Source organism: Sinocyclocheilus anshuiensis, unplaced genomic scaffold (assembly GCF_001515605.1).
Source record: "Sinocyclocheilus anshuiensis isolate Anshui unplaced genomic scaffold, SAMN03320099.WGS_v1.1 scaffold294, whole genome shotgun sequence".
Taxonomy (NCBI): Eukaryota; Metazoa; Chordata; class Actinopteri; order Cypriniformes; family Cyprinidae; genus Sinocyclocheilus; species Sinocyclocheilus anshuiensis.
The window spans coordinates 464,179-489,983 of NW_015544130.1; the positions used below are offsets into that span (position 1 = coordinate 464,179).

Below are 25,805 nucleotides of genomic sequence, written 5' to 3' on the forward strand. Positions count from 1 at the left end.
TCATGTCATTGCAAATTAGTTACCTTTGGCTTCAAAACAGTATCATAAAAGTCCATATGACACATTCCAGATCATGTGCCATCATATTTTTGTCAGGATTAGACTAAAACTGAAATTCTTCAAATTGAAATTCACAATTTTTTTTGTAAATTAAAAAGTATAAAAATGCCTATTATCATGTGCCTTTTCTGAAATTGTGCATGTTTTTTTTAAATTGTGTGCATTAAAGCTAAATTAAACAAAACATAAAATGACATTAAAACTTTATAGCTGAATTTGAAAACTGACAATAAAGCACTAAAGTTTCATAAAAGTTCATACAATATATTCCAAATCATTTACAGCCATATTATGGATTTGTGTCAGAATTTGTCTGAAATGTAAACTATTTAAATTGAAATGCTTTCTGGTTTTTTTTATAATAAAAAGTATACAAATGCATGTTATCATGTGCTTTTTTCCCCCAAAACTCCATGCTTATATTTCTTTAATTGTGTGCATTAGAGCTACATTAAGGATAAAATGACATTAAAGCTGAACTTGAAACAGCAGGTACTCATGAATAGAGCATCTCCCTTTCCCCCTTCAAGGATACCAACATTTTTCCTTTTGCCAAGGGAAACCCAGAAAGAAGAGCTTTCCCTTTAAGAGGGAGGTGAATAGCGGGCAGCAGGAACGAGAATGTTGGAAACTGAACACCAGAAAGTCATTCTGGAGTGAGGGGAGGCTGGATCGGCGAGAGTGCGACGCATTCATCAGCTGTGCGCTTGGAGTCTCAGGTTGTGCTGTAAGCCGTTGATAGACAGAGGTGTATTATTCATTGACACGAGGGGAAACCACATTTTGCATGCGGCGTTATCGATTCTGCTGGCCCAGAGACTACGGAAAGACTGACGGAATAAAGTTTGTGGAGCGCAAAGCGCAGCGCAGTTCCTTTGGAGTTGGTAAGTGGGCAAACGGCGCTTTGTTTGAAACTTTACGCACGAGTGTTTGGCACGTTCGACACGTTTGTTTCTGTCTGCAGTAAGAGATATAGCAAACCTACACAAGTAGATCAACGGGACGAGGATTTTGATCCTCTATCATCTACCTGAATCACCTAAGCGAGCGTTTTACGCATCAGCAAAGTCAAAATATCCCGGTTTTATGAACCCGCAGAGTAAACAAAACTCACTTTGACTAAGAGTTTTGAATCAAACGGATTCGTTTCTCGCCTGAAACTGTTCTGTGGTGTGTGTGTGTGTGTGTGTGTGTGTGTGTGTGTGTGTGTGTCAGCGCAGCATGTTTGTTCATACGGTTGGATAGGAAATGACAACCTGCTTTCAATGCGTACTCAGTCAATTACTATTGATGTGAGCTGAAAGTGTATTCAGTGTCCTCTCAAGGCCATTGCAGCAATTCATTGTACATGAAGAAGCAGTTGTTTTATTTCAAAGATATGGATATTTCAAGCATTATTGAAAAAGGAAAAGAAGCATTTTTTTTAATGCAAGCGTTTTCAAATATGTTTGTTTTATCTCGTATATGAGGTGAACCCATACTAGCAGACTTACTAAAAACAATTAAATGCATTTTTATTTGATGTTTTTGTCTGCTCAAATTGCCCTGTTTGGATTGTTTAATCACTCATTTGTGAAAGTGAACTGAATACTGATTATTGGGTCTAATATGATCATTCTTGTGCTTAAAAGTAACTAATAGCTAACTTATAATTTTAGGCCCTTTAGAAAGAAGAAATTAGCAGCTCACATTAGCCAATGTCAGTGGTGACATGAAATATTATGCTATAATTATTTTTTATTATATATATATATATATGTGTGTGTGTAATTATTTTATAATTAAAAAAAACTAATTTTATAATTACATTTAAGTTATTTAATATATAATTCAAATTTATATATAGTATATTATTTTTATATGATTTTATATTATTCATTACACACACATATATGTAAATATATAATTACATAAAATTTATATATACATATAAAATCTGTCTATCACTGTACATCAGTAGTTGAAGTTGTTACTTATCTGATTTCAATGGATTACACTCAAGTCTGTTTTTATTGCATCTGAACATTTTTTTTTAAATTTGGAGACCTGCTAAGAGTTGCTCTTCAGGCAGCTGACAGGTCTGACAGATTTTCTGTGTGAAGTGAACTGTTGATCTCTCTGTTGAAGAATATCAGCCTTCCGGAATAACCAGAAAGCAGAGCTCCTCAGGGCAGACCGACTGTGGCGCAATCGCTGAATAGGTGTTAAAGTTTGATAATGAGCTCTAAGTAGACATTTTATTTTCCCTCTTTATGTCTGCATGGTTAAATAAGCACATCGTGCCAGTGCAGGCAGCATATCCCGCTTTTATCCCGCCAAGAACATCCAGCACCTGAGTTGTGCACCTCCATTGTGAGCGGGCATGTCGACGGATCATTAAAGGGGAAGTTGGCGAAGTGGCCGCAAGTGTTTGGCTTCACAGTGGCTGACTGCGCACAAAGCTGCCTGTCAGTAGGGAGTCTCTGACCTTTTGCTTTTTCCCCTCATTTCTATCCATCTTATGTTTACACTATGCCTTATTTTCTTGCTTTGCATCCCTCTCTGTTTTTATCTGTCTCTTACTCAGTTTGAGAGGTCAGGAAACCAGTGGTGGCTCTCTTTAGCTGTCAGTGCATCTATACATCCGGTCTCTGCAAAGTCTTGAGCCCAGATCACTTCACATGCTGATTTATACAAACTCTGTGATGCTCTTATCTGACAGCCAAGGCTGGAATTACTATTAGAGCACTTTAGAGGGCAAACATCTTGAAAACGGGTTGTTTAATAGCTTTTTGAGTTTTCTGGTGGACGACTGAAGGGGGGTTTCCAATGTTTCATACCTAGATCGAAGTATGCTCATTATCGTAATTTTGACTGAAATGAGATGAAAGCGAACACTTATTGTACACAATTTTATGAATTTGAATTCTTATTCACTGACAAAGCCTGTTGGGATTTTTCAGTTAATGTAAGAAGGAAGCAGTACTTCCATTAATAGTACAGATGAACGTTGTTTTAAAGTAGCCAAGTATCGTCCAATTAATTGGCCTGGCCAATATATTGATCAGTCACTTACTCCTTTCTATATCACGGCTGACACTATAAAATTATGATGCTCTAACTATAGCTTACATTTGGGAGTTGTTCCAATTGTATTTTTGGTCATCTGCCATATACCTGGGTAATTCTATTGACCTTATCCTGGTGATGCCATGCTTGAGCCAAATGCATCTATAGGATGTCAGTCACACAATGCAGAAAAAGTTGTGCTGAGAACTTCTGCTGAAATCTTTGCAGCACTGATGGACGGACAACCTCTTGACATTATTTCCCATAGGCTAGAGAGTTTAGCTAGGACGGGCGAATGAACAAAAGTCCATTCTTTCTGTTATTCAAACTTCGACCTCTTCTGTTGGGGTCTGCATTGTTTCATGTGTCCTATTGAGCCGGGGTTTGATGAGAGAGAGACAACAATAGCTTGTTAAGTGAGTTTTTCAGGGCTCGCCACAACATCAATGAAATCAAACTGAGCAGGCCAGAGAAGCTCGCGCTGATAAATGCGTTCGATCATTGGGGCTGTCCATCAAATCATCTTCATGCTTTGAATGTGTTCTGTTCAGCAGCTTGTGCTTGGAGTCAAAGAACTCAGAGGCCCTGTCAGAAATATGAAATGTAATTTTGTCTGTAAAGATTGCATTGTAACTATTTTTGTAACAAGTTTTGTTTGTGTGTTTTTGAAGACCTGCTGTAAAAACCCCTAACAGCATCTTGTTTAAAATGGTTTCCTTTGTAGTTGCAAGACTTATAATAATCACTGCTTCTTCTAAGCAATGCATATGTCAAAAGTTAGAAAAGGCTGCACGTTTTGTTGCTGTGTCTTTAACTACATTGCACACATTTTTGTAGATCCTTTAGCACATGAGAATACAGAAACATTCTATAAATAATCCCTAATGGCAAGTTATCTTTGTCCGAAATGGTAAAATGGCTTTCCGCACGTGAGAGGTGGCAACTGGAAAGTGCCGTAAGACTTTCACTCTTCGCCTACATGTTCCCAAAACCCTCCAGTTTTTGTTCCACCTACCCTCTTTACCATGAGATGAGCTCAGACCCACAGCGGAAATTAGAAAGTCCTCCATTAGAACATTAGAGCAGAGAAAGCTTCAGCACACAATCTGACAGCCACCCATCAAAACGAGCATCACTCTCTTTCTTTTGTCATAACGGTGAACTCAGCCACTTTAGGTAAGACTTGCTTTGCAACGTTGCTCGCTTTGTCTTTAGTTGTTTTGCATTAAGTTTTTTTTTTTTTAAATACTTTTGCTTTTATGCTTTTTAAATTGCTTTTAGTGCTTTGGAAGTTATATTGCATATTATAATCATTTATGCAATGGTAAAATTTATTTTATTTAATTTTGGCGGGACATTTATGCTGCAGGATTATTTTGAGCCTATTATATTATATATTATATATTATATTATATTATATTATATTATATTATATTTTTTATACATTTTATTGTAATGGGTTTGTGAAGATTGTTTTAAGTGTATTACATTACGTTACGTTAAAAACTGATATTTTTGAGTTGAGTAACGACCAAACAGGTTTGATCCTTCATGCTGCGACTGGACTTTTGAATTTATTTAGCATGTGTGTTTGTTCTGCAGCATGTTCTCAGGTTTATTAAAGTGTGTGATGGGCAAAAGGTGAAGTTTCATGTGATGCAAGCTTCAACATGACTTTGATTTGGACTGAATATGCTGGTTTGGGTGTGAGCTTAAACAAATGTTTTCACATAAAAGTTTCAGGGGCAAATTGCAGGGTGGATTTATGCCCTGAATGTATAATTGTTTAAATTGGGGGAAGAATTGTGCTGAATGAAATGAAAATTGAAAGGAGACAAACGCTATTCAGATCTTTTTCATGTAATAGAAATGTTCCCATGGGTCTAGTTTATAGGTTCTAGAATATGGAAAATATAGTAAAACGTCATTCAAAAATACTGTTGTGGCTAATTCAGGTTAATTAAAACCAATAAATAAATATTTTTTAAATCGGGTAGTTTAGAAATAATGTAAGATAAAAAAAATTTCCATTAATTGTTATACCTTATCACCATATAAAAGATTTTTTATCTCCTTCATAAATATTTTATTAAATCTAATTCATATTTAAATAATGTATTATGTCTTTTGCACTAGAAATATAAAAAGCCACACTAAATGTCATATTCTATTTGGTTTAATCATTTACATTTATCTGAATAATAACGTAAGTGCAAATATTGTCAACAGATTTGTGTGGGCTTCATTTGTTTGTTTGTCATGTGTAAAAATACAAATGCCTTGCTATGTTCACTCACAGTCGGATAAACTGTCATTCTAATACAGTAAGGCCGCTTTCAGTTGTAATGAATATGACCAGGAAATAGTCCCGCAGTTATTTGCATGAACTGCACTGGCCTCCGCTGTGACTTTCGAGAACACAGCGTAGTGTTCCTGCGGGTTGATATTTTAATAGACCGCCGTTGCCTCATGATTTGTTTCTTTACAAATTAATCAAGGATTGTTATATATTAATTCACGCTCAAACAAACAGTCCACAGATTGCACTGGGGAACTCGCATAATGACAGTTGTTTTGAGGTTCGCAAAGGTGGTTGCTTGAAATTTTAGTTCTGAGAAATAGTAATACATTCAGGTTTATGTCTTTAGGACTTTTCCTTTATCTTATTATACACCATTTCACATCACACATTAAATTGGTATTTGTGGTAAAAAGAGAGATAATAATATCCTTCACTATTTACTGGCTTTTGATTAGTTTGGAGAAAGAATAGAAAGGGAAAATAAGTTTTTTTTATGTGTATATGACTTACCAAATGTTTCTTTTTATTGCAGTTAGACCACAAACATTAAAAAACACAGTTTTAAAAATGGTTCAATTGCTTATTCATGTCTTGTCAGATTCTTAGACAATTTTTTTTAACCACGTTGCCTGACACCTGAGCTTTTCAATGAAAGAGAAATAACATGTTTAGTTCCTTCTCACATTCCCAGTTGACTCATCACTAACGTAGAATCACAGAAATGTATAATTTAGAACTTACAGAGAAAGCAATTTAATGTAGTGAAAGCGCGGGGGAAGCGCCTTTGCCAGAAAGTCATCAATTTATGTCACTGTACGTAAGAGCTGACAAATATCACCTCTCTACAGTTGAACCACATTTTTTTTTCAGGTTGGGTTTTCAATATAAAAGTTTAAGATTTTCTTAAAAGTTTGTATTTGTTTATGGAAGAGTGACTGCGTAGCATTGCTTCAACATCAGGCTGAAATATATATAAAAAAAAACTTGCAAAAAAAATTTATTTTACTGCTGACATAATGTGATAATTAAAGTTAGTGCTTGATTCCAAAATGTGGGTAGGTTTTGTAGAAATGGGGGGTTGTGTTTGTATGTTAGTGGAAGTGTGTGTATGTCTCGCCTCTACTTGTGCAAGACGTTTGAGGAGCATCTCTTGAGATGTTATCAGAAAGTGTGATACTGCATACTGATGTGGCTTTTAAATACAAGCTCAACATTTGTTAGCAGTGACACTTTTTCCAGTCACTCTTTCCCGTGCTGCATTCGTTCTGCCTTGTTTGTGCACCACTCTTTTAAATGATTGGAGATCGTTTGCATTTGACCCAGGTTCTTTTCCCTCTCGTTCAGGTTTCTTGGAGTCCAAGGCATGCAGCTCTTGCTTTTAGAGTTGATTTACAAAAACAGTTCGCATAAATGACATTTTGTCCCCGTTTACTATAAAACCAAAGTCACCAAAGCGGCTCCTTTCAGTACAACAACAGTTTGTAGTGTCCACATCGGCCAAGCTTCCAAAATGCAGAAAAAGCACCATGAGGGTTAGAAAATAAACAGAAAATGTTAATTTTTGGGTGAAATATTCCTAAAAGTTTTAGTTGAGTAGCTCATGGAGAAAACATTTTAAAAGCAGAAGTAAACTTGATGGATTTTCTCTCACAAGATCCCAAATCCTTCTACAATTCCATCATATCCTTCGGTCTTCCTGCGTCATGCCTCCTTTTCCCACCCTTGTTTCTCTATTAACCGTTGTTTCTCAGCCGTGCGGTGAGTGTGTATCCTGTTTTTGACAGCAGGAGCCCACGTGCTCCGTCCTGCGCCGGTGAAGTTGCCGGCGGGGTGGGGAGGGAGGCGCAGGGTCTCAGGATGTCCTGAAAGTTGAAGGTTTCGTCTTCTCTTCCTGTCTGGGTCCTCATGTTGAGCGATGGAACTCCACGAGCTGCCCCGTTTGAATGTGCCACCAGGTGCTAACATGACGGAGAAAAACATTTGAGGTCCTGCCTAATTTTAGTTTGATTTTGTACTAGTTTTAAATGAAGCTTTTTTTTTTTATTATTTACTCACCTTCAGTTGCCGGCGGGGTGGGGAGGGAGGCGCAGGGTCTCAGGATGTCCTGAAAGTTGAAGGTTTCGTCTTCTCTTCCTGTCTGGGTCCTCATGTTGAGCGATGGAACTCCACGAGCTGCCCCGTTTGAATGTGCCGCCAGGTGCTAACATGACGGAGAAAAACATTTGAGGTCCTGCCTAATTTTAGTTTGATTTTGTACTAGTTTTAAATGAAGCTTTTTTTTTTTATTATTTACTCACCTTCGTGTTTTCCATAGTTTTGTGTGAGGAGCACAAGTAGCTAGATTTGATACACGAAAAAAATAAATTTTCATAAGATGTAAATAAAACAAAGATTATTGGAGTATGATTTACAATAAAATACTATTTCAGTCTTCCTACTTCAAAATTAATCAATATTTAATTAAATATTAATTTAATTTATTAATTAATATTTAAAATAAATTGATATATTTAATTCAATGTGTTACTTGCATAGCTTTGTAATTAAAGGCACAATATGTAAGATTTTTTTATTAAAATATCCAAAAACCACTAGAACAGTGTTATATATTTTGCTGACTTGTGTACTTACATTATCCCAAATGTTTTGAAGAAAGTTTAAATCAAAATAAATAAGCAATTTTAACTAGTGACATGGACCGTGTCTATAGTGTCATTGTGTCGCCTGCCAATGACGTCATAACCCCTCGATTTCTGGTTTTGTTTTGTAGAAAACATGGAAACACCAAAGACGCTTTAACATGTTGTGCGTTTTAATAGACCGGTGACAACCACAGAGTAGCATTATAACAGAACTTTCAAATGTATCTAGTATGATAACACAGCGCTGCTTTCCCCCACATACGCACGACCGGAAAGAGCAGAAGCGGTCGACTGTGGCATAATAAAAGCTCCACTGCTTTCGAGCCGTGTGTCACGCTCGTTCAGTGGCCTCGTTTCACTTTGACTGCTTTCAGCCTCACTGTGCTTCATTCTACTACGTTAATAAATCACTAGCTCATCCATGAACATGATTTCTACTCGAGTCCCGTCGTATTGCATCGGCTGTGGGGATGAAGACGACAACTCCCATGATTCCACACTCAGTCACAGCGTCATCAAACTACGCCTTTGTCTCTTTGTTTGTTTTGAATATGCGCCCTCTAGCGCCGAAAAATACATATTGTGCCTTTAAGTGTGAAATTTACTAGCAGTTTCTGATTGAAAATCAAATATTATTTCAATCTTTCTACTTCAAAATGTCATGTTTATTTTAATGTGTTACTTGCATTTATTTGTAATTAATTGTGAAATTTACTAGCAGTTTCTGATTGAAAATGAAATTATTTCAGACTTTCTGCTTCAAAATTTCACATTTAATTCAATGTTACTTGCATTCCTTTGTAATTATTGTGAAATAATAAACTAGCAATTTCTGATTGAAAAAAATAGTTTTTTTCACTCTAGTGAGGCAGAGGAGGTGATTTGTAATAAATAACGATTTAAGTTAGTTTTTCACACACTGAAAAACAATTGGTGTAGTATTTACCCAGAAATTGCTAGTTAATTTCACACATAATAAAAGAAAGGCAAATAACATTTTTTGAAGTAAATGAGGACATAATGTAATTTTTTGTGAACCATTCTTGTAAATCAATTCTAAATGCATGCATTTGACTCTAAAAAAGCTCTAAAAACAACAGGTTAGATGTGTTATTGCTAACAAAATTAAACATGAAATTTTGAAGCAGACAGACCGAATTCCAATAATCGCTGTAATATTTACAAAATAATTTGTGTCATTCGTATGACGCTTCAAATACAGGACATAAATCATATGAACTACTTTTACAGTGCTTTTTTTAAAATCATTTTTTGGACCAAGACAGCTTGGACATTGTGCAAAATATCTCCTTTTGTGTTCGACACGAGGGTGGGTATATTATGGGTGAACTATCATTTTAAAATGCTTTTTTGGATCAGTGGAATGTCCTAAATCATTCAGACAATTCAAACACTATGATGTTATTGTCGACACCCGCTGCTTCCCAGCACATCTTTGACCTCGAGACTATGACCTGTGGTTGCTTAGAATTACCTGTTGTGTGCCTCGTAGCACAAAACAGCCTGGTCCGGTCGCCATGACAACCACATAGACGCACTGTCTTTTCTAAAATACCCCTAACTCAAGACCTGTAGTCATTCAAGGACGTGCCAGCAAGACCCAGAGCCTTCTGGATCTGACATTATGATCCCTAGCTTTGGAAAACATGTCTAATGGATTGCGCACAAACTGCGTTGCACTCATACGCTTATATAAAACAAACGGAAAGGGTCCATCTGAATCCAGATTGGATATAAAAGTGTGCCAGGCTTAGAAAAAAGCACATTTTAATGTATTTTGCCTTTGTCTTTCTTTGCCTGAAGGGGGTGGCGGAAGGTTTTTGTGCGCCTTTTTTCACAAAGGGGGCCCTTCACTAACATCTTCTATTCCCTTTCTCTTGTTATATTTCTTTATTCCAAGTGTGTTTTGTACTCTGCCTCCTTTCATTGCCCCCTCCTCTTGTCTCTCAGATAAATGCCACACTAGCCTTTCACTTGGCGCCACAATAACCGGACTGTTTTAGGCCCAGAGAGGCACAATGAAAGAGGCTGCTTTTTAACCTGCGTTTCTCAAAAGCACAAGGAGGAAAAAACGGCGGCGACCCACTCTCCTTTCTTTCTCCTCTCCCCCTCTTTTGTGTCTAGAGCGTGGTCGTACCATCATCCCATTTATACGTCTTATTTAGAAGGTCTCAAAAGAACATGAGCCCAAAATTCTGATCTTTAGAGCTGCTTTTGTTGTGGAAAAAGTCGCAGACAATGTGTGTTTTGACGTACCGTGCTGATTTATGGGAAATATGTGAGGCTACTGCTTCAGCTATGAGCACTTTTTTCCCTGTGGACTTTGAAAAATAAGCTCTCAATTAATTTACATGCATCACATGCAAAGAATTTATAAACTTTTTATATAATTTCCAACACATCTCAAATTATGTGTTGTTTTAAAAAACATTGGCATTTTGAGCAGTTTTGATGTTTTGGTTAAAATGGTTAAAATGGTCAAATTTCAAAGCTTGCATTGTGTGTGTGTGTGTGTGTGTATCTTAAGTACACATAAATTTAGCTTAACGTGTCAGAATTACAGTTTGATTGATTGGAAATTACTCCCAATATAATATTCAGTAAAATGAAGTTACATTTTATCTTGATCATGCGTTCACTTTTGATTTAACTTAAGTAGTTGCTTATATTGTTAGTCATGTCCATCATGTCCAGCAACTAATACAATTTTATTAAATGATGCCACGCTTTGGGGTAATAGTACTTTGAAAAAAGTAAATGAAAAAATAATTTTCACATCATTACATATTAAGCTATGAATTTGTGTTTAATAATAAAAATATATAAAATTGTACATTGACGAATTACTTGTAATTAAAAAACCTAGTCTGGGTTTTTTTTGTTTTGTTCCTAATTTCCAGGAAGATTTAAAGAAAGTTTGAAACTATATTCAAATCAAACATGCATGTACAGGTCACAAAAATTCAAACGTCACCATTTCCGGGACCAAATGCAAACAATCAGATCCCAAAAGCAAACAACAAATGGTGCTAATGTACACCTACACTGTTACTACTGAAAAACCATAATCATATCCTTTAATTTTTTTCTGAATTTGTAAAAAATTGCCATCATGGAAACTATGAGCCTGGAGACTCTATCATAAATCATGAGTTAAGCTTAGCTTAAAGGCATGCTATAAATGTATAGTACTCATAAACGGCAACTGAGATAGTATTTAACGGTACCCGGAATTCATCACGAACTAGTAATGCATCTTTGGTTGTGAATCCATGTGTCCTTGTGGTTTCTACACTCCGTGTGTAAACCCTGTTGATTTGCATTGTTTTTTTCCTTTCCTGCATTCAAAACATTGAGCCCGGTGAGTTTAGGCGGATACTATCAGGGGCTGTCCCCTGCACGGAAGAGGAAAAGCTATCAATAAAAGAGCTGTTATTACACAAAGCTCAGTCATCAATACTTAATGAAAAAACATTTGCTTGTTTTTGAAGTTAGAATCTGTATTGTATGTTGTAGGAAAGGAGTTTTGACTACTAGCTTGCCACAGGTTTACAAAAACTACTTTGTTTTTGTTTTGTAGACACTAAGGATTTGCACGCTACTGTTCATCTGTTTTCTTGGCAAATTCAACAATTTGTATTACTCATTTGTTTGTGATTCAAAGATCATCGTAAAAGTTGCATTGTAATATTTCCAATGACGTAAATGCCAAATAATTGTTGTTTTTACTATGATTACTATGTGATTAGTTTTAAGGCGTTTCTTTAAGAGTTTGTAATGCTTGTTCATGAACAATTGTTAAAGGCATTGCATAACACACACCCTATGATTATTGGTCTGGAACAGTTAATTAATATCATTGCTCTTCCAGAATATGTTTTACCTGGTACTTAATGTTTTTACTCTTTTGTTGGTCTTGCATTCATCGAAATGAAAGCATTGTTTGAACAATTTCCATAGTATAGTTTTTCTATCTATTTTTAGTCATTCGTAGATATGTTTCTTTTTTATATACGACAAAAGTAAATGTCATCAGCAGTCAAAGCAAAACGCATACAAAATGTTCTGTATATATCCATCTGATTTTGGTTTGGGCCATGTTTATTCCTGGATACTCTTCTCCTGTTTCACTTTTACAATGTTATCAAATCCCTATCTGTGTAAAGTACTCAGTGGAAAGTTATAACAGAGGCAAACCATGCAAATGCTACTGTTTGCCTTCGCTATAGGGCATACTTTTGTGGCCGCAGTTTTGCGCATCCGGCATCGAGAGCACCAGCTCTCCTCTCTATTCCTGGGAGGTCACTGGATAGTTTTTCCACTGTGTCCACTGTCTTCCATATAACAAGATGAGTTGCTACTTCAGACTTCCACACTGGCAAGTGGAACGGTTTCCAAGAGACAGCCAGAAGACAATGAAAACTTACCAGATGCTCTTGAGGTTGGTAGACCGTTTGTGTAGGTCAAGGCTTTGTATCTTTGTTAAGAGTACAGTTACTGGCAGGTGGGTTTGGAAGCTCCTGTTGTTGGGTTTCAACAGCTGATTGGACTTTGCGTCGCATGTTGAGGGATTCAAAGCTTACAAACACTTCTGCTTTTAGCTGTGTCTTGTCTTAATTGAAACCCACCATCATCCAATGCGGTCTGCTGCATTCTCACAACATCTCGAGTGCTGGTTTACAACAGGTGTTTGTAAAGTTAGAATGTGTCTAATCGTTATGTGCCTCTATTTGGCAAGTGCAATGATTTAGGGTGTTAAAAAGCAAAAAAAAGAGCCTTTGGACTTAAAGTTCCAACTGGTGTTGTGTCACTACGAGTCTTCTGTTCGCTTAGATGTCGGTAAAATAACGTCTTTGCGCGCACAGGCTTGTTTTTGGCACTCCTGACAGTTTTGTTTATGCTTTTTGACAAATTTTATAAGCCCGACTTGTCACAATGCGGAAATTAACCACTTCAGGATCATCACAAGGAAAGGGAGAGTTAGAAACAACAAAGAAAACTCGTATTTGCATCAGAGGACAGAATGTGAGGCCGCGACACGTTGCGACTTGTAAGGCAACTTAAGCTTTTGTCTCGCGTGCCCCCGACCATGGGAAGTATTTCATTTCAGAGGTGTTTTAGCTCAAAAGCAAAGAACCTGGAGGCTGATGTTATCTTAGACTACAAAAGTCTGTCAGAGCTCTTGGAAATGCGTCTTATGGCTCCACATCCGAACAACAGGTAAGAACAAACTAGAGGCGACTTCTCTTGTAAGACCGACTGGCAGTTACCAATAATCATATTGTTGATTCTTCTGGCTTGTTTTGCATGTGCTGACATAAGAGCTTGCCATTATATTTCTTATCACTATCACCAAGTTATGAAGCATTCACGTTTTGCTTGGAGCAAAGATTAAAGAGGATTAAGAACAATGTTGTCAGTACCGTCCTTTTGTGTGTGTGTGTGTGTTTTTTTTTTTTCTCTTTCCTTTTTAAAATCTGATGAATTCTTTACGGAAACCTGTTTTTGAGTAAAGGAATCTTGGTAACTCTTTGATTTAAGGACCAATTCTCACTATTAACCAGTTGCTTATTAGCATGCCTTTTAATTGCATATTGACTGTTTATTAGTACTTATAAAGCACATATTAATGCCTTATTCTTTAGATCCCTTAATCCTACTTTATATCAAAACTTAACAACTACCTTACTAACTATTAATAAGCAGCAAATTAGGAGTTTGAGGTTAAAAAAGTTAAAATAAAGTTTGACTAAAATCTTATTTACAATAAGATAGTCACAATTATGAGATATAAAGTTGCAACTGTGAGAAATAAAATTCAGCAAATATGAGAAATTGTTATCTGTTCTTTTACTTTGCTCTGTAGTTCAAATGAGAGATTTGCATGTAGTTACATTTAGACTTTACAAAAGACCACTATGCTACATAAAGTTATGCTACATGCAAAATGTGATATCGTGTCATTTTGCGTGAATTCTCGGCTTTGCTGGTTTAGGATTTACCCATCCAACTGTTGTTGTTGTTTTTTTTTTTATGATGCAACATTCTTTAACACTTGTGCACGATGAGTGTGGAGAAGCTTCGCTATAACATTAATCTTCACGAGTCCGTTTAGAGCTTGAGGCTGTGCCATTTTTTGACAGTCAAATCCCTCCAAGCAAATAGCCGGAATATCTCTAGAACTACAAGTGCACTTGGAAGGAGGTGACAAATTCACACTTCCTGCACCTGGTTTGTGGATCAGCGCTCCTCAACTGGGGGAATAGGAATAATTTTAGCCTAATCACAATAGGAACTTAATAGCGCAAGACTCCTCGCAAGTGTTTATTTATAATGCCCCAATGGTGGCAGGATCTTTCTTGAGTGCACTCGGTTCCCAGGGAAAGGAGGGGGTCTTGTCCTTGGTATCTAAATCTGATTTGGAAAGACCGTATCAAGTTTGCAGTTCACACTGACCGATTTGTAGTGAAAGAGCGACCTGAAACGAGTTTGACGACTGCCAGTGAATGTCCAAAGTTTTAGTTTGTGGCACCTCCTCACAACCAAATGCAATTCTTGTATTTTTACAGACAAAACTTTGTTTGCTTGTAGGTCAGGCAAGTACATCGGAACAGAAAACTACGTCCTTTTACCCAAACCACCTTCCAGATTGGCAAATCACTACTTCAAAAGAACAGATTGGCCTATTGAATTCTTTTCTTCAAACAATTCAACCAAGTTGCTCAGCTTAACAGAAAACATTTGAGCTAAGTGTTCGACCTTATTCTTGTGCACAGTAAACGCACAGGCTGCTTTTGTGTTTTCTGAGTGGATGAAAAAGTACAGGAGGAACTGGAATCGGCCCAGTGAGTGTTCTGCTTTTCTTTTTTTTCTCTGCCCCGGTCCATCGGCACATTCCGTTTGTATTGTTACCCCGCTGTGTTTCCTGCAGCCTATTGCTTTTGTCCATGTCATGCCCATTGTTTAAACTTCCTTTGTTCTTTCTCTGTAACAATGGGCATTATAGATATACATACAGAGAGCTAGAGAGTGAAACAGAAAGGGAGAGATGCATTTTCCCTCGTGTTTGTTTTCTTTGGGTTGTCTTGTGTTTCTTTTGTCATGCAGAGTGAAGGAGGAGAGGGGTTTTTTTAGACCTCAGCTAATTTTAAAATATAGCCTTATCTTTCTTTCCTTCACTCCGTCTGTCTCTCTCCTCCTCTTGTCCTTCATTGCAGAAGGGTTTGCCGTGCTACTTGAGACGGCCAGATACTTGATGGGCACACTAGAGTCTTGCATCTGATTTCTGACAGTGTGTTGACAGACTCGAACAACTTAGGATGCACACACACAACACAAACATGCACAAATATCCTCTCCCAACACCGAGCGGCTCCTGAGCCCCAGAGACCCTGAAAAAGTGGCTTTGGTGAAAGAGTTTGAATGGGGCGGCCTGTGTCTGGGCTCTACAAAAACCCTTCTGTTCCTTATGCAAAGCAGTCAGCTGTTGTTGTTGTTGTTGTTTTTTCCTGTGGTCTTTCTGTGCTGTGACAGTAGCTGTACAAAACCGGAATACTCTTGTTAGTAATGCAGTCTTATGTGGTCTCTTCTTGCTGAAATGCTAATTCAGCATGAAATTTTGTACGCAATGCATTTTGCTTCTGTAATGTGACGTATTTTTGGGTGAAACAGAATATTTCATGAGAGAATGTGTAGGATGGGAATCTGGAATTGATCGGATGCTCCAGACCAGCTCTATATGACAGGTGGTTGGATGGGAGGGGATAAAAATTAAGAGGTCTTGATGATATCACCTGAAAATTAAACTTGTTTCAGGCAGAGCAAATTATTTTTGGATTAACATGGACTGATTCATTCTATTTTTAATTTTCTGAATGGTTTGGTTTTGTAGAATGTGTGAGCCCAGTCCACCTGCTCTACATCCCCACGCCAAGGGCAATGTGACCATGGTGGGTGTTGGTATCAAGCTTGAAGACGACGAATCAGGAGGTAGAGTCATCCACCGGGAATCCCAGCAGTCCTCTCCAGTCAGTGATTGGTCAGTTCGGCAGCTGTCGGACAGAGACAACTCTGAGAAGTCAGCGCCCCCTAATGCACAATCTCCTTTGGTATGAAGTGTTTATGAATTTCAGTCTTGTTTTATAAATTAAAATCATAGTTTTTTCCCCCATTTTTTTTTTTCACTTAACTTCATGGTTCCTGTGTTTTTTAGGCGAGTTCTCCCAGTAAAGACCCAGTACGATCATACACACCTGCCAGTCAAGATGGAGGCAGTAGAGCTCATGATAAGACTGACAGCAAGCCTAATGTCAGTGAGGGTAAGTGCAACGTTTCCTTTACAAAAATAAGGTCTTCATGGAGTGCTAATTAGCATATTCACACTTGGTCCATGGCATTCTTTGTGTTCCAATGTTTCAAGGCTGTGGTTTGAGAGTAAAAGAGGTTTTTGAAAGTTTTAATTTTGATGGAAACCCATGCAAGGGGTTTGTCCATGTGTGTGTCAGCAATTAGAATACCATTGCTTTTAATGCACTCTACATTGAGATGATCCAAGTTCCTACTTTGCTTCAAGTTCTATGAAGCCTCTCAGCGGTTTCATTTGTATGATACATTTCACAGCTCTTTGGTTATTAAAGAGTCATCGAGTGCTTTCTCAAAAGGCTTTCCTTTTGTTTTCACACATTCTATGAAATTGTTTCAGTTTTCTGTTTTTCTTTTGGTATAACTGGGGGTTTTAAGCTCAAGGATTTTCAGTAGTGTTTCTCTCATCGAGATGAAAAAAGCTTTTCTTTATTTGCTTCTCTGTTATGTCACTCTTTGTCTGTGTCTCCTTAACTACATAAAGGCGCTTCATTATATTAAGTATAAATATATATTGTATAAGTTATATATTGTTAAATATATTAAATTATATGTAAAATTCTCTCTCTCTCTCTCTTACTCTCTCTCTCTCTCTCTCTCTCTCTCTCTCTCTCTCTCACACACACACAGCCTACTATTGAAAAACTTCTGAATACGGACTGGAAAGAAAAGTTCCTTGGGAAGGGTCTTCATGGCAGTGTCAACCTAAAAGGTGAATTTATATGTTTATATTGCACATACATGCACTTTGTCATGCAAATCACCAAATAGAGCAACCATATAGTGTTGTTTCTATGTGTTCCATTGTGGATCATCTCACATTTGTGTTTCACTGACACCTTCTGCCTGACCACCAGCATGTGCGTATGTGTTTACAGGAACCCCAGAGAGTCTGGCAGAGAAGGAGCTTCAGTTGTTGTTGATGATAAACCAGCTCTCTGGTCTGCGAGAGCAGCTGCTAGGAGCTCATTCTGAGCAGAGGAACATGGCCGCTCTGCTGCTGGAGAAACAGCAGCAACAGATGGAACTGGCAAGGCAGCAGCAAGAACAGGTGTGGAGATGCTTTTAGTTGAAAAAGTGAAAAAAAAAGGGAAACAATTAATTTGTTTTGAATTCATTTGAAATCAGCAACAGCAATATGTGAGTTAGTTTGGTTTCTAAATTCCGATTTTTTTTTGTTAGATTGCCAAACAGCAGCAGCAGTTGATACAGCAGCAACATAAAATCAACTTACTGCAGCAGCAAATTCAGGTGAGGTTGAATGTCATGATTCATAATCTTGCAGTTTATTTCAATGTATGAACTGGGGACCATCTTAAGATCATAAAGGAATAGTTCACCTAAAATGATTAAATCATCTTTTCTTTAGGTGAACTGTTCATTTGAGACTATTTGGACAGTGTGGAAATACAATATAAGGTGACTTAAGGTGTTCTCTGTGACCTTTGACCCAGCAGGTAAACATGCCGTATGTTATGATCCCTGCCTTTCATCCCAATGCCCAACCGTTGCCAGTCACCTCTGAAGTCCAGATGGGTTTGCCTCTGCAGCCCATTCCCTGCAAACCAGGTGAGCTTCACCAAACCCTCGGTAATGTCCTCCACTCCCCTCCCTTCGCCCGATGGAGTGAATTGTTCGCACATCCTGATATAGGCATGAAAGATCTACCTATTGGCATATTGAGCAACAGTTAGCTTTTACAAACTTCAGATGGATCAAAGCATCTGTCAGAAATCTCTGAATAATTTACTTCAAATATTATCCTTTGTCGGTTATTTAAAAAACGTGTTTGCTCTTGCGCTTTTCAGCATACGCTTATCAGCAGTTGTTTGTATTTTTAGGTAATAAGTAGACTGGAGCAAAGCTGAACTGAAAGAGTTAATACTTGCTATTCTAGAAATGTATTAACTGCAAAAAAACTTTTTCCTTCTCTTAATGCATGTTCGTCTGAAGGTCTGTTCTGTAATGTAAGTTATTGCATGAATTGATGTCTTTGGTCCACTTAGAAAGAGCTTCAGAAAGAAAGACTAATTGAAAGGTCTGCCTGAGTGAATTTCTTGCACATGCACTGAAGAACAGCTCAGGGTTGGCCATTGATTTAGACTGTATATTGGTCTGGTAAAATACAGAGCGGGTTCTTTGCATTGACGTCTGTAATGTATGGCTCTGTGTCCTCACTCGGTTAAAAGACTCTTGTGAATGCACAACTTTGATGCCTGCATGCATGTACTCTATTTGCTTAGAAGATGAAGGGTAGAAGGAAAGAACAGGGAACAATAGAACAAGTGTATGAGCTAGTCAGCTAACAGCGTGCTTGACACAGTTGAGCCGCCTTTGTAATGAAACCTGGAGTAGAGGACCAAGGACGCCAGTGAATCTGAGCTCAAATACTTTTTTCAGCTATATTAGAGATGTTCTCAAGCGATAAACACTTTGAGAAGTTCTTACCTTGAAGTTAGACATGGAAATATGGACCTGAACCTAGCCTAAAACCTGATAGTTGGCCAAGTCCCATTGGGCTTGGGTTGGGTAGTAGATCTCTAGCATGTTCACCGACCATTTATGTTTGTAAATCCTTCAAGTTTCAGTCTTCTGAATGAACTTTCTTTGTTTTTAGTGGAGTATCCCATGCCGTTGCTGCCCAATCCACACTCCACCCCAGTCAAAAGGTCCAGTGGTACAGTCTTTCGCCAGGTACCCTTCCTTACGTTGTTCTGCAGGTCATCTCACTTTGTTGTATCCATTAGTGAATCTCATAGTGACTTTGTTCTCCAGGATACCTGTCAACCTCTCAACCTCACGGCTAAACCCAAGACCCCAAGTCCACAGGCACTGGAAATGGCCCACTTGCAGACAGGGTACCGACCCAGAGATCTGCCGCATAGCCCTTCTCGATCTGCCCTCAGCCTGAGTATGTGATACTACACCTCACTGACACATCCAAACTCTAACATAATTTGCTTGGAAGGTCGAAGCTATGCTTTGTGTTTTGAGCTAATTTGACAAGTCGAAAGATTGTTTTGTTACAACTGATCTTGCAACAACCGCAGAACTGTTTAGTAGATTTAGACCGTGACCGTAAATTTATTTATTACAGTTCCATAACAAGTTCCACAACTTTGTTGTGCTGTCAGGTGTGTCGGAAAATATCTCTACCTCTTTATGAGTCAGACACATCCACTGTGGTTTTCCTGCCATGGCATTGTTTGAGAGGGAAGTCCTTGAGGTTCACATTCAGAAAAAATGACCCTGTTAGAAAGGACCCTTCTTAGGGTTCCCACTGCCAATACGCTTCTATCCCAAGTATTAACGGCAGTTGTCGGCAGTTCAGAAAACCTGTTCCCCCTTCGAACCAGCTCCTGAGAATGTGTCAGCACCAGACGTGACTGTTTGTCTTAAGCCTTTGGACTCAAGACTAGGGGGCTCATCCGGGACGGGATCATATACTTGAGATCGAGCCAAGTGCTTTATTTGTGCATCACAAGACGGAGAGGGATAAATGTATCTCTCTTGACCTTGTCTAAAGTTTCCTTTCTCTCTCGCCCTTTCACTCTTCAGGCTTCTTGGGAGAGGGTGATGTTGTGACACAAGCCATTCATGATGCCCAGCAGCTGTTGCGTGGAAGACAAGGCCCGACAGGCCGAGAGAGGGACCGTGAGAGGGACAACAACACAAGGCTGGTGTGTCGATGTCTTAGCGCACACACAAACACGCTCTCAGATACTCCACACCCCAGTTCTCCAAGGTTCCTCACGGCACCTGGGGCCCGCTGTTTGTCACCATTGGTCATGCTTCAAGGCCGAAGCATCGGGGCAAGTGTCCATTAATGGCCCACACTTGAAGTGCCTCTCTTTCAGAACACCCACTGTGTTACAAGAGAAGAGGGGCGGTCAGGGTCAGCGATGGATATTGGTTTACAGAGGTTCATGATATCGGTTAAACAAGGGGTACATTCCCCTTTCAGCCAAGAACAGCTGTTATTAGAGTCCCACTGCAACTTGTGTGTTCACTTGTTTGTATATGTGGCAATTGCGGAACAGCCTCGAGTCTCCGTAGACACCTGTTTCGACAACCACTTTGTTGCTCCTTTTGAGTTCAGTTTAACCGCAGGGAGATATGACAGTGATTTCGCCTTTGTTGTCAACAGGGTTTTGAAGCATTCCACTTAAACCTGTTTTTACAGCTTGACACTGTAGAACTGTTTTACGCGCTCTTGAAAATGCAGGTAGACGTAGACAACAAATCTGAGCCATTTGAAAGGGAGATGAATATAGCTCATTAATGTTTGAATTTCAGAATTATATTTGACATAATGTCCCTGGAGCTTTTTGTGTTGTTGCTTTTGTAATGTTGTCTAGCTTCTGTAGCAACGGCGCCAACATAAAAGCAATTCCTGTTCCAGCTGGATGCAATGATCACTGATGATTGTTTTTTTTTTTAAATGTGTTTTAACATAAGCTGTCTTTCCATCTGTCTGTCTATTGATTTATTATAAGGAGGCGTCTCGAGACCGGATGGATGATGGACAGTCCCTGCGGATGAATGAGGACCACCTCAGCAGTGACTCTGAGGGTATGTATGGGTCAACTATATTTTTTTCACTTTTTCAGTTTTATTTTGGCAATACATTAATAAGCATATTCCCAGGATGTTGTGCTTTAGCTGTTCACACGGGAGAGTCTTTCAATTAGTTTTTGCACTGCTTCTTGCGGTGATGCAGTGTCAACTTAAAAATAGATTGCATTGTGTTCTATTCTTTTGCAAACCATTTTGGTCTTATGTAAACACCCCCTATGAGACCTGTCCGATCATCTCATCCCAATCTAATTATATATGGTTACCAGTTTAGTTGACTAGTCGTTCAAATTGTTCATTTTGACGTGATGTTTTATTAACAAATTTTGGGAGGAGCACGCGCAGATAATTAACACGGCCAGTCCATCATCAGTAATTACACCATCTATCCAACCAGCACAAGAGAAAACCCCTATAAATAACCAAAGCAGCCATACCTTCATTATCTCTAGTCTTTTAGCATCCCTCCACCACCCCGACTCCTCACCTTCAGCCCGTTCCTACCCCAGCACAGGGAGAAGCGCTCTGGGTCCGGGCTAAAAGCCGAGCTCGGACCCCTCTTCCCGGACAGGGGGAGTACCCCGGGCTCGAGAGTAATTGCCGAGCTCTTCGGCAATTCATAAATCCCTCTCGCCGGACAGCACGCCAAATACGCATAACCTTTACTCTGTTTATTATATGTAAGTGTGAACTCGTGAAATGTAGTTTTGCATGTCAGTAGTATGTGTGCAAATTCTTTAGCCAAGAAATTTCACTTGATTTAAAATTTTAGCTTTGTGTGCTTACGAATGCATATGAATTTATGACTGTTTCTAATACAATAAAAAAACCCTCTTTGGCATGCAGAAAACACAGATGCCACCTGCCTATGTAATTGCATTTGGCTGCAGGGCATGTAGTCAAACAAAAGGAAGTTGTGTGTGTCTAGACTGATTGTTTTGTTTTTAATCTTGTTGTTCCCAACAGGGCAGATGGCAGTCTCTGGTGTGGGAAGCTTTGGTGAATCCCGGACTCCCTCCTCTGGCCACATCAAACGTCCCATGAACGCCTTCATGGTGTGGGCCAAAGACGAAAGACGACGTATCCTGCAGGCGTTCCCTGACATGCACAACTCCAGTATCAGCAAGATCCTCGGTAAGAGAGAATGGAGCCGCTGCTTTAAAAAACATTAGATTTTAGCGATAGTCTATTGATAGTTAAGATAGTTGGTAACACTTTTGATGAGGGAACACTATTCACTATCAACTAGTTGAATGCATATTACTAGCATAGTGGCTGTTTATTAGCACATATTAATGCATGACCATATTCTACATTCCTTAACCCTAAACATAACTACTGCAACAACTACCTTACTATCAATAAGCAGCAAATAATGAGTTTATTGAGGGAAAACCCTTATAGTTAATAGTGAATGTGTATTCCTTAATCTAAAGTGTTAGCAGTTAAGAGGTAGTAATATTAAAAGATTGTTATATTTTAAAATTATTAACATTGCATGCACATAAATGATTGATACAAGTCTGACACGTAACTAATTTGCAAATTTTAATTGTTGTACTTGGTCTTCCACTCTGCCCATAGATTTTTAAGATAAGCACATTATGTTAGCTTTGTCCATCAAAGTGTTTTTATAATTGTCGTCTTGTCAAAGAAAAATGTTGCTGTCAAATATTTTTCACCATACTTTCCATCAACGCATGCTCTACTGACTATAGTGTCTCTAATCCTTCCTCTTTGTGGATTCCGAAGCACCTGTTCTGACAACATTGTCCTCACTGTTGTATTATTATTTCATCTCCTCTACCCCTTTATCTTTCTCTTCAGATCAGTTGTTTATTGTCGGGATGGGCTGAGGGGTTATGGGAAAGTTGAGTTTGTTATGCTCACAGCTAATCCTACAGTCACAAGTGTAGGTGTTACTCTGTAAAACACATCTATATTTTCAAACATGCAACTTGCTATTGCCCCCTGGAATGGAGAGAAGGACACAAGGTCTTAAGGGGTTAAAAAAGGGGTCACACCAGGGCACGAACAGCCACCTGGCTCCTGGAGTGACAGGAAAACAACACCCAAAACTTCAGCCCCCTCATCCCTTGCTGCACCTCTGCCTTCCTCATTTCTTTCCTTTCACAAAACACTCGCATTCCATTCCATTGTGCTGACACTGACACCCTCCTGATTCAGGCTTTCTTCTCCTCCTGAACATGGCCCGCAGCTCCTTTTAGTACACACCTACGTTTCTGTCAGTTTCCTACCTTTTTAGCCCGGAGCACACTTTAACAGGAAGCGCCATTGCACGTAAGAAGTCAGTAAATCAAATTCTTACAATGTCAAATATTTGCAACATGTAGAGAATTAGGTCAATGAATTCTTCGGGTCAGTGATTGTTTTTCTTCTTCTTTGCACTACTTTGTACTTTCACTCTAATTTATCTCTCACTTCCCAGTCGATGTGGAATTTCAACTCTCACCGACTCTCAAAATCTAAAAAAAAAAAAAAATCCTGAAAACCCTGCTCCAAACGAACTATGTGGTCAAAAGTATGTGGATACTTTCTTCTAATAAACTGGTTTAGTAGCTTTAATCATTACTGACAGGTGCATATCATATACAGCCATGAAATTAAATTTTTTTACTGCAATAGCGCATATATTTATTTTCCAGTATCATCTAGTGAAAAACATTTCTGTGTGTGTATGAACAAGCTCCCATAAATGTTCAAGCACATGGGTGTGTTGTTTAGGTGTCCACATACTTTTGGTGCCCACATGTAGTTTTCCTTTGGTTATATGATATCGTACCTTACTTATTGTAATTCTTGCCATCCCTTAGGTTCCCGGTGGAAGACCATGTCCAATCAGGAGAAGCAGCCGTACTATGAAGAGCAGGCCAGACTGAGTCGGCAGCATCTGGAACGTTACCCAGACTACAAATACAAACCCCGGCCGAAGCGGACCTGTATCGTGGAGGGTAGACGACTGCGGGTTGGAGAGTACAAGGCCATGATGAAGAGTCGACGACAGGAGCAACGAGTTACTTACCCTCCAAGGTGATGCCTGCTGACACACTCAACAGATCTTCATTTTTCAGAGGTGCCTTTTGTTGGAGAATGCAGTAGGGATGTTCATCTCCATAACTAAAGGTCGATGCGATGCGCATCTCGATGCATAGCCAACGATACGATACATTAAAGATACATTTGAAGCAGTGATGCAATGCGATTCACCCCTATTACGATGCAGTGCAATCTGATTTAACAATGCGATTCAATGCAAAAAATTTTTTTATATATATAAAATATATAGAATATTTTTTTACAAACATATTTTGTTGTTTTTAGTGGCATCCGCTGTCACTGCGGTGTGTGGTGTTGAACGTGAAAAGTGACGCACAGTCTCTGTTCATCTGTTCTCTTCATAAATAAAAAAAAACCGCATAAGCCTATATGCTCATCCTGTAGGTTCATGATTAAAAATGTAAATGTGAACAAAAATACAAGCAATTAAATGTGTTATTATAATTAAAATATGAAAATTAAAGTGACGGGTAATAATAGATTGACAACATTTTTATGACCGTTTGTCAAAATAACAGACACTATTAAAGTCTAACGCAACCTCTGATCTACATATAAAATATTGGTCACAAATTTTTGGTCACTTTCTAAATAATAAAAGTATAGTGCATCTACTAATAATTATATATAAATAAATCGTTTTTTACCGATGCAAATATGTTAGAAATGATGCATCGCAATACAAATGCCAACTTGTATCCGATGCACACTTTTTAAATTGATGCATTGCCTCGTTAACTTTTATGCTAATGGACCGATGCAAATCGGTGAATCTTACCATTCCAAGAATGCAGTCATCAGTAATGTAAAATACCTGATGTTTGGTTTGACGTTTATTCCCACAGCCAGTCAGAGCAGCAGCTACCGTACCCCTCCAGTGAAGGACAGTACCCGACCACACCGGTGTCAATGGCCCCATTGCCCTTGCACCCTGCCCTCCTGGAGCACTACCTTCCTCGGGGTCTGGAGCCCCCAAAAGGCCAAGGGAGCGAGATGCGGGAGGCCGTGAGGCCCAGACAGCCCTACAGCGAAGGGGAGGAGAGTGACGCGGGTGAACGCAGTGAGGGAGAGCTGGTTGTCCTCACTGACTGAGACAGAACAAGGAACAATCGGAGGACAGAGAGGGTGGAAAATGTAATGAATGAGATGGAGAAAATAATTGGGAGTTTTTGCAATCCCTACCTACAACATGATGGTGTCCAATAAATGGTATAGGTCAGTGTTTTCCAGTCCAGTTGTGAGGATGTCCTGGTTTCAAACCCGCCAGATCGGTCACATGGTTTTCTAGAGTTGGTTAGGAAGGCAGCAAACATGATAAACAAAGAACAGATCTTCATTTTTCAGATTTTTCCAGTGGTTTAGACCAGACATCCAGGATAGGTCTTACATACTGACCACAGCTTGGAAAAAGCGAGACTTTTTCAATCTACGATATTTATTATGAGACTGCACATCTCGAGTCTTTTGAAGGCATTGTGAAGCTGGTGTTCAAAAATTGTTTTACAAATCATCAAATGTCACTGCATTTATTATGAAGTAAATGTTATCTGCGATAAGCAATTGCATGAGAACCAGCTTCTCTATAAGGGGTACAGATAAGTATATTCACTGTTGGCTTATCTGAAAAAGTTCCACATTTGACACCATGTCAAATGATTGGCAATAATAGCATGAAACGGTTCACACGAAATGAAAAGAGATTATGGTCAGTAAACTAT

At 38.7% G+C, this 25,805-nt stretch overlaps 1 protein-coding gene across 2 annotated transcripts; it reads left to right on the forward strand.

Annotated features, from left to right (window-relative positions):
- Window positions 1-667: 667 nt before the first annotated feature.
- sox13 (SRY-box transcription factor 13) lies at window positions 668-25,805 on the forward strand. Of its 2 annotated transcripts, none has more exons than XM_016494603.1 (14): window positions 668-944; window positions 15,965-16,181; window positions 16,286-16,391; window positions 17,065-17,146; window positions 17,313-17,485; window positions 17,617-17,685; window positions 17,889-18,003; window positions 19,052-19,128; window positions 19,210-19,345; window positions 19,993-20,114; window positions 20,931-21,006; window positions 21,976-22,143; window positions 23,844-24,060; window positions 24,933-25,805. In XM_016494603.1, exons 2-14 carry the CDS (start codon window positions 16,165-16,167, stop codon window positions 25,177-25,179), a joined length of 1,605 nt encoding a protein of 534 aa, XP_016350089.1. In that variant the 5' UTR covers window positions 668-944; window positions 15,965-16,164; the 3' UTR covers window positions 25,180-25,805. The 2 variants fall into 2 exon arrangements, with proteins under 2 accessions (XP_016350089.1, XP_016350091.1); XM_016494605.1 differs by having other exon boundaries at window positions 17,892-18,003.

What these genes read in the sequence shown, in the direction of transcription:
- sox13 (XM_016494603.1), top strand. An exon ending in GTGGTACAGTCTTTCGCCAG is followed by an intron (nt 19,129 to 19,209) that starts GTACCCTTCCTT and finishes TTTGTTCTCCAG; the next exon opens with GATACCTGTCAACCTCTCAA. An exon ending in TCGATCTGCCCTCAGCCTGA is followed by an intron (nt 19,346 to 19,992) that starts GTATGTGATACT and finishes TTCACTCTTCAG; the next exon opens with GCTTCTTGGGAGAGGGTGAT.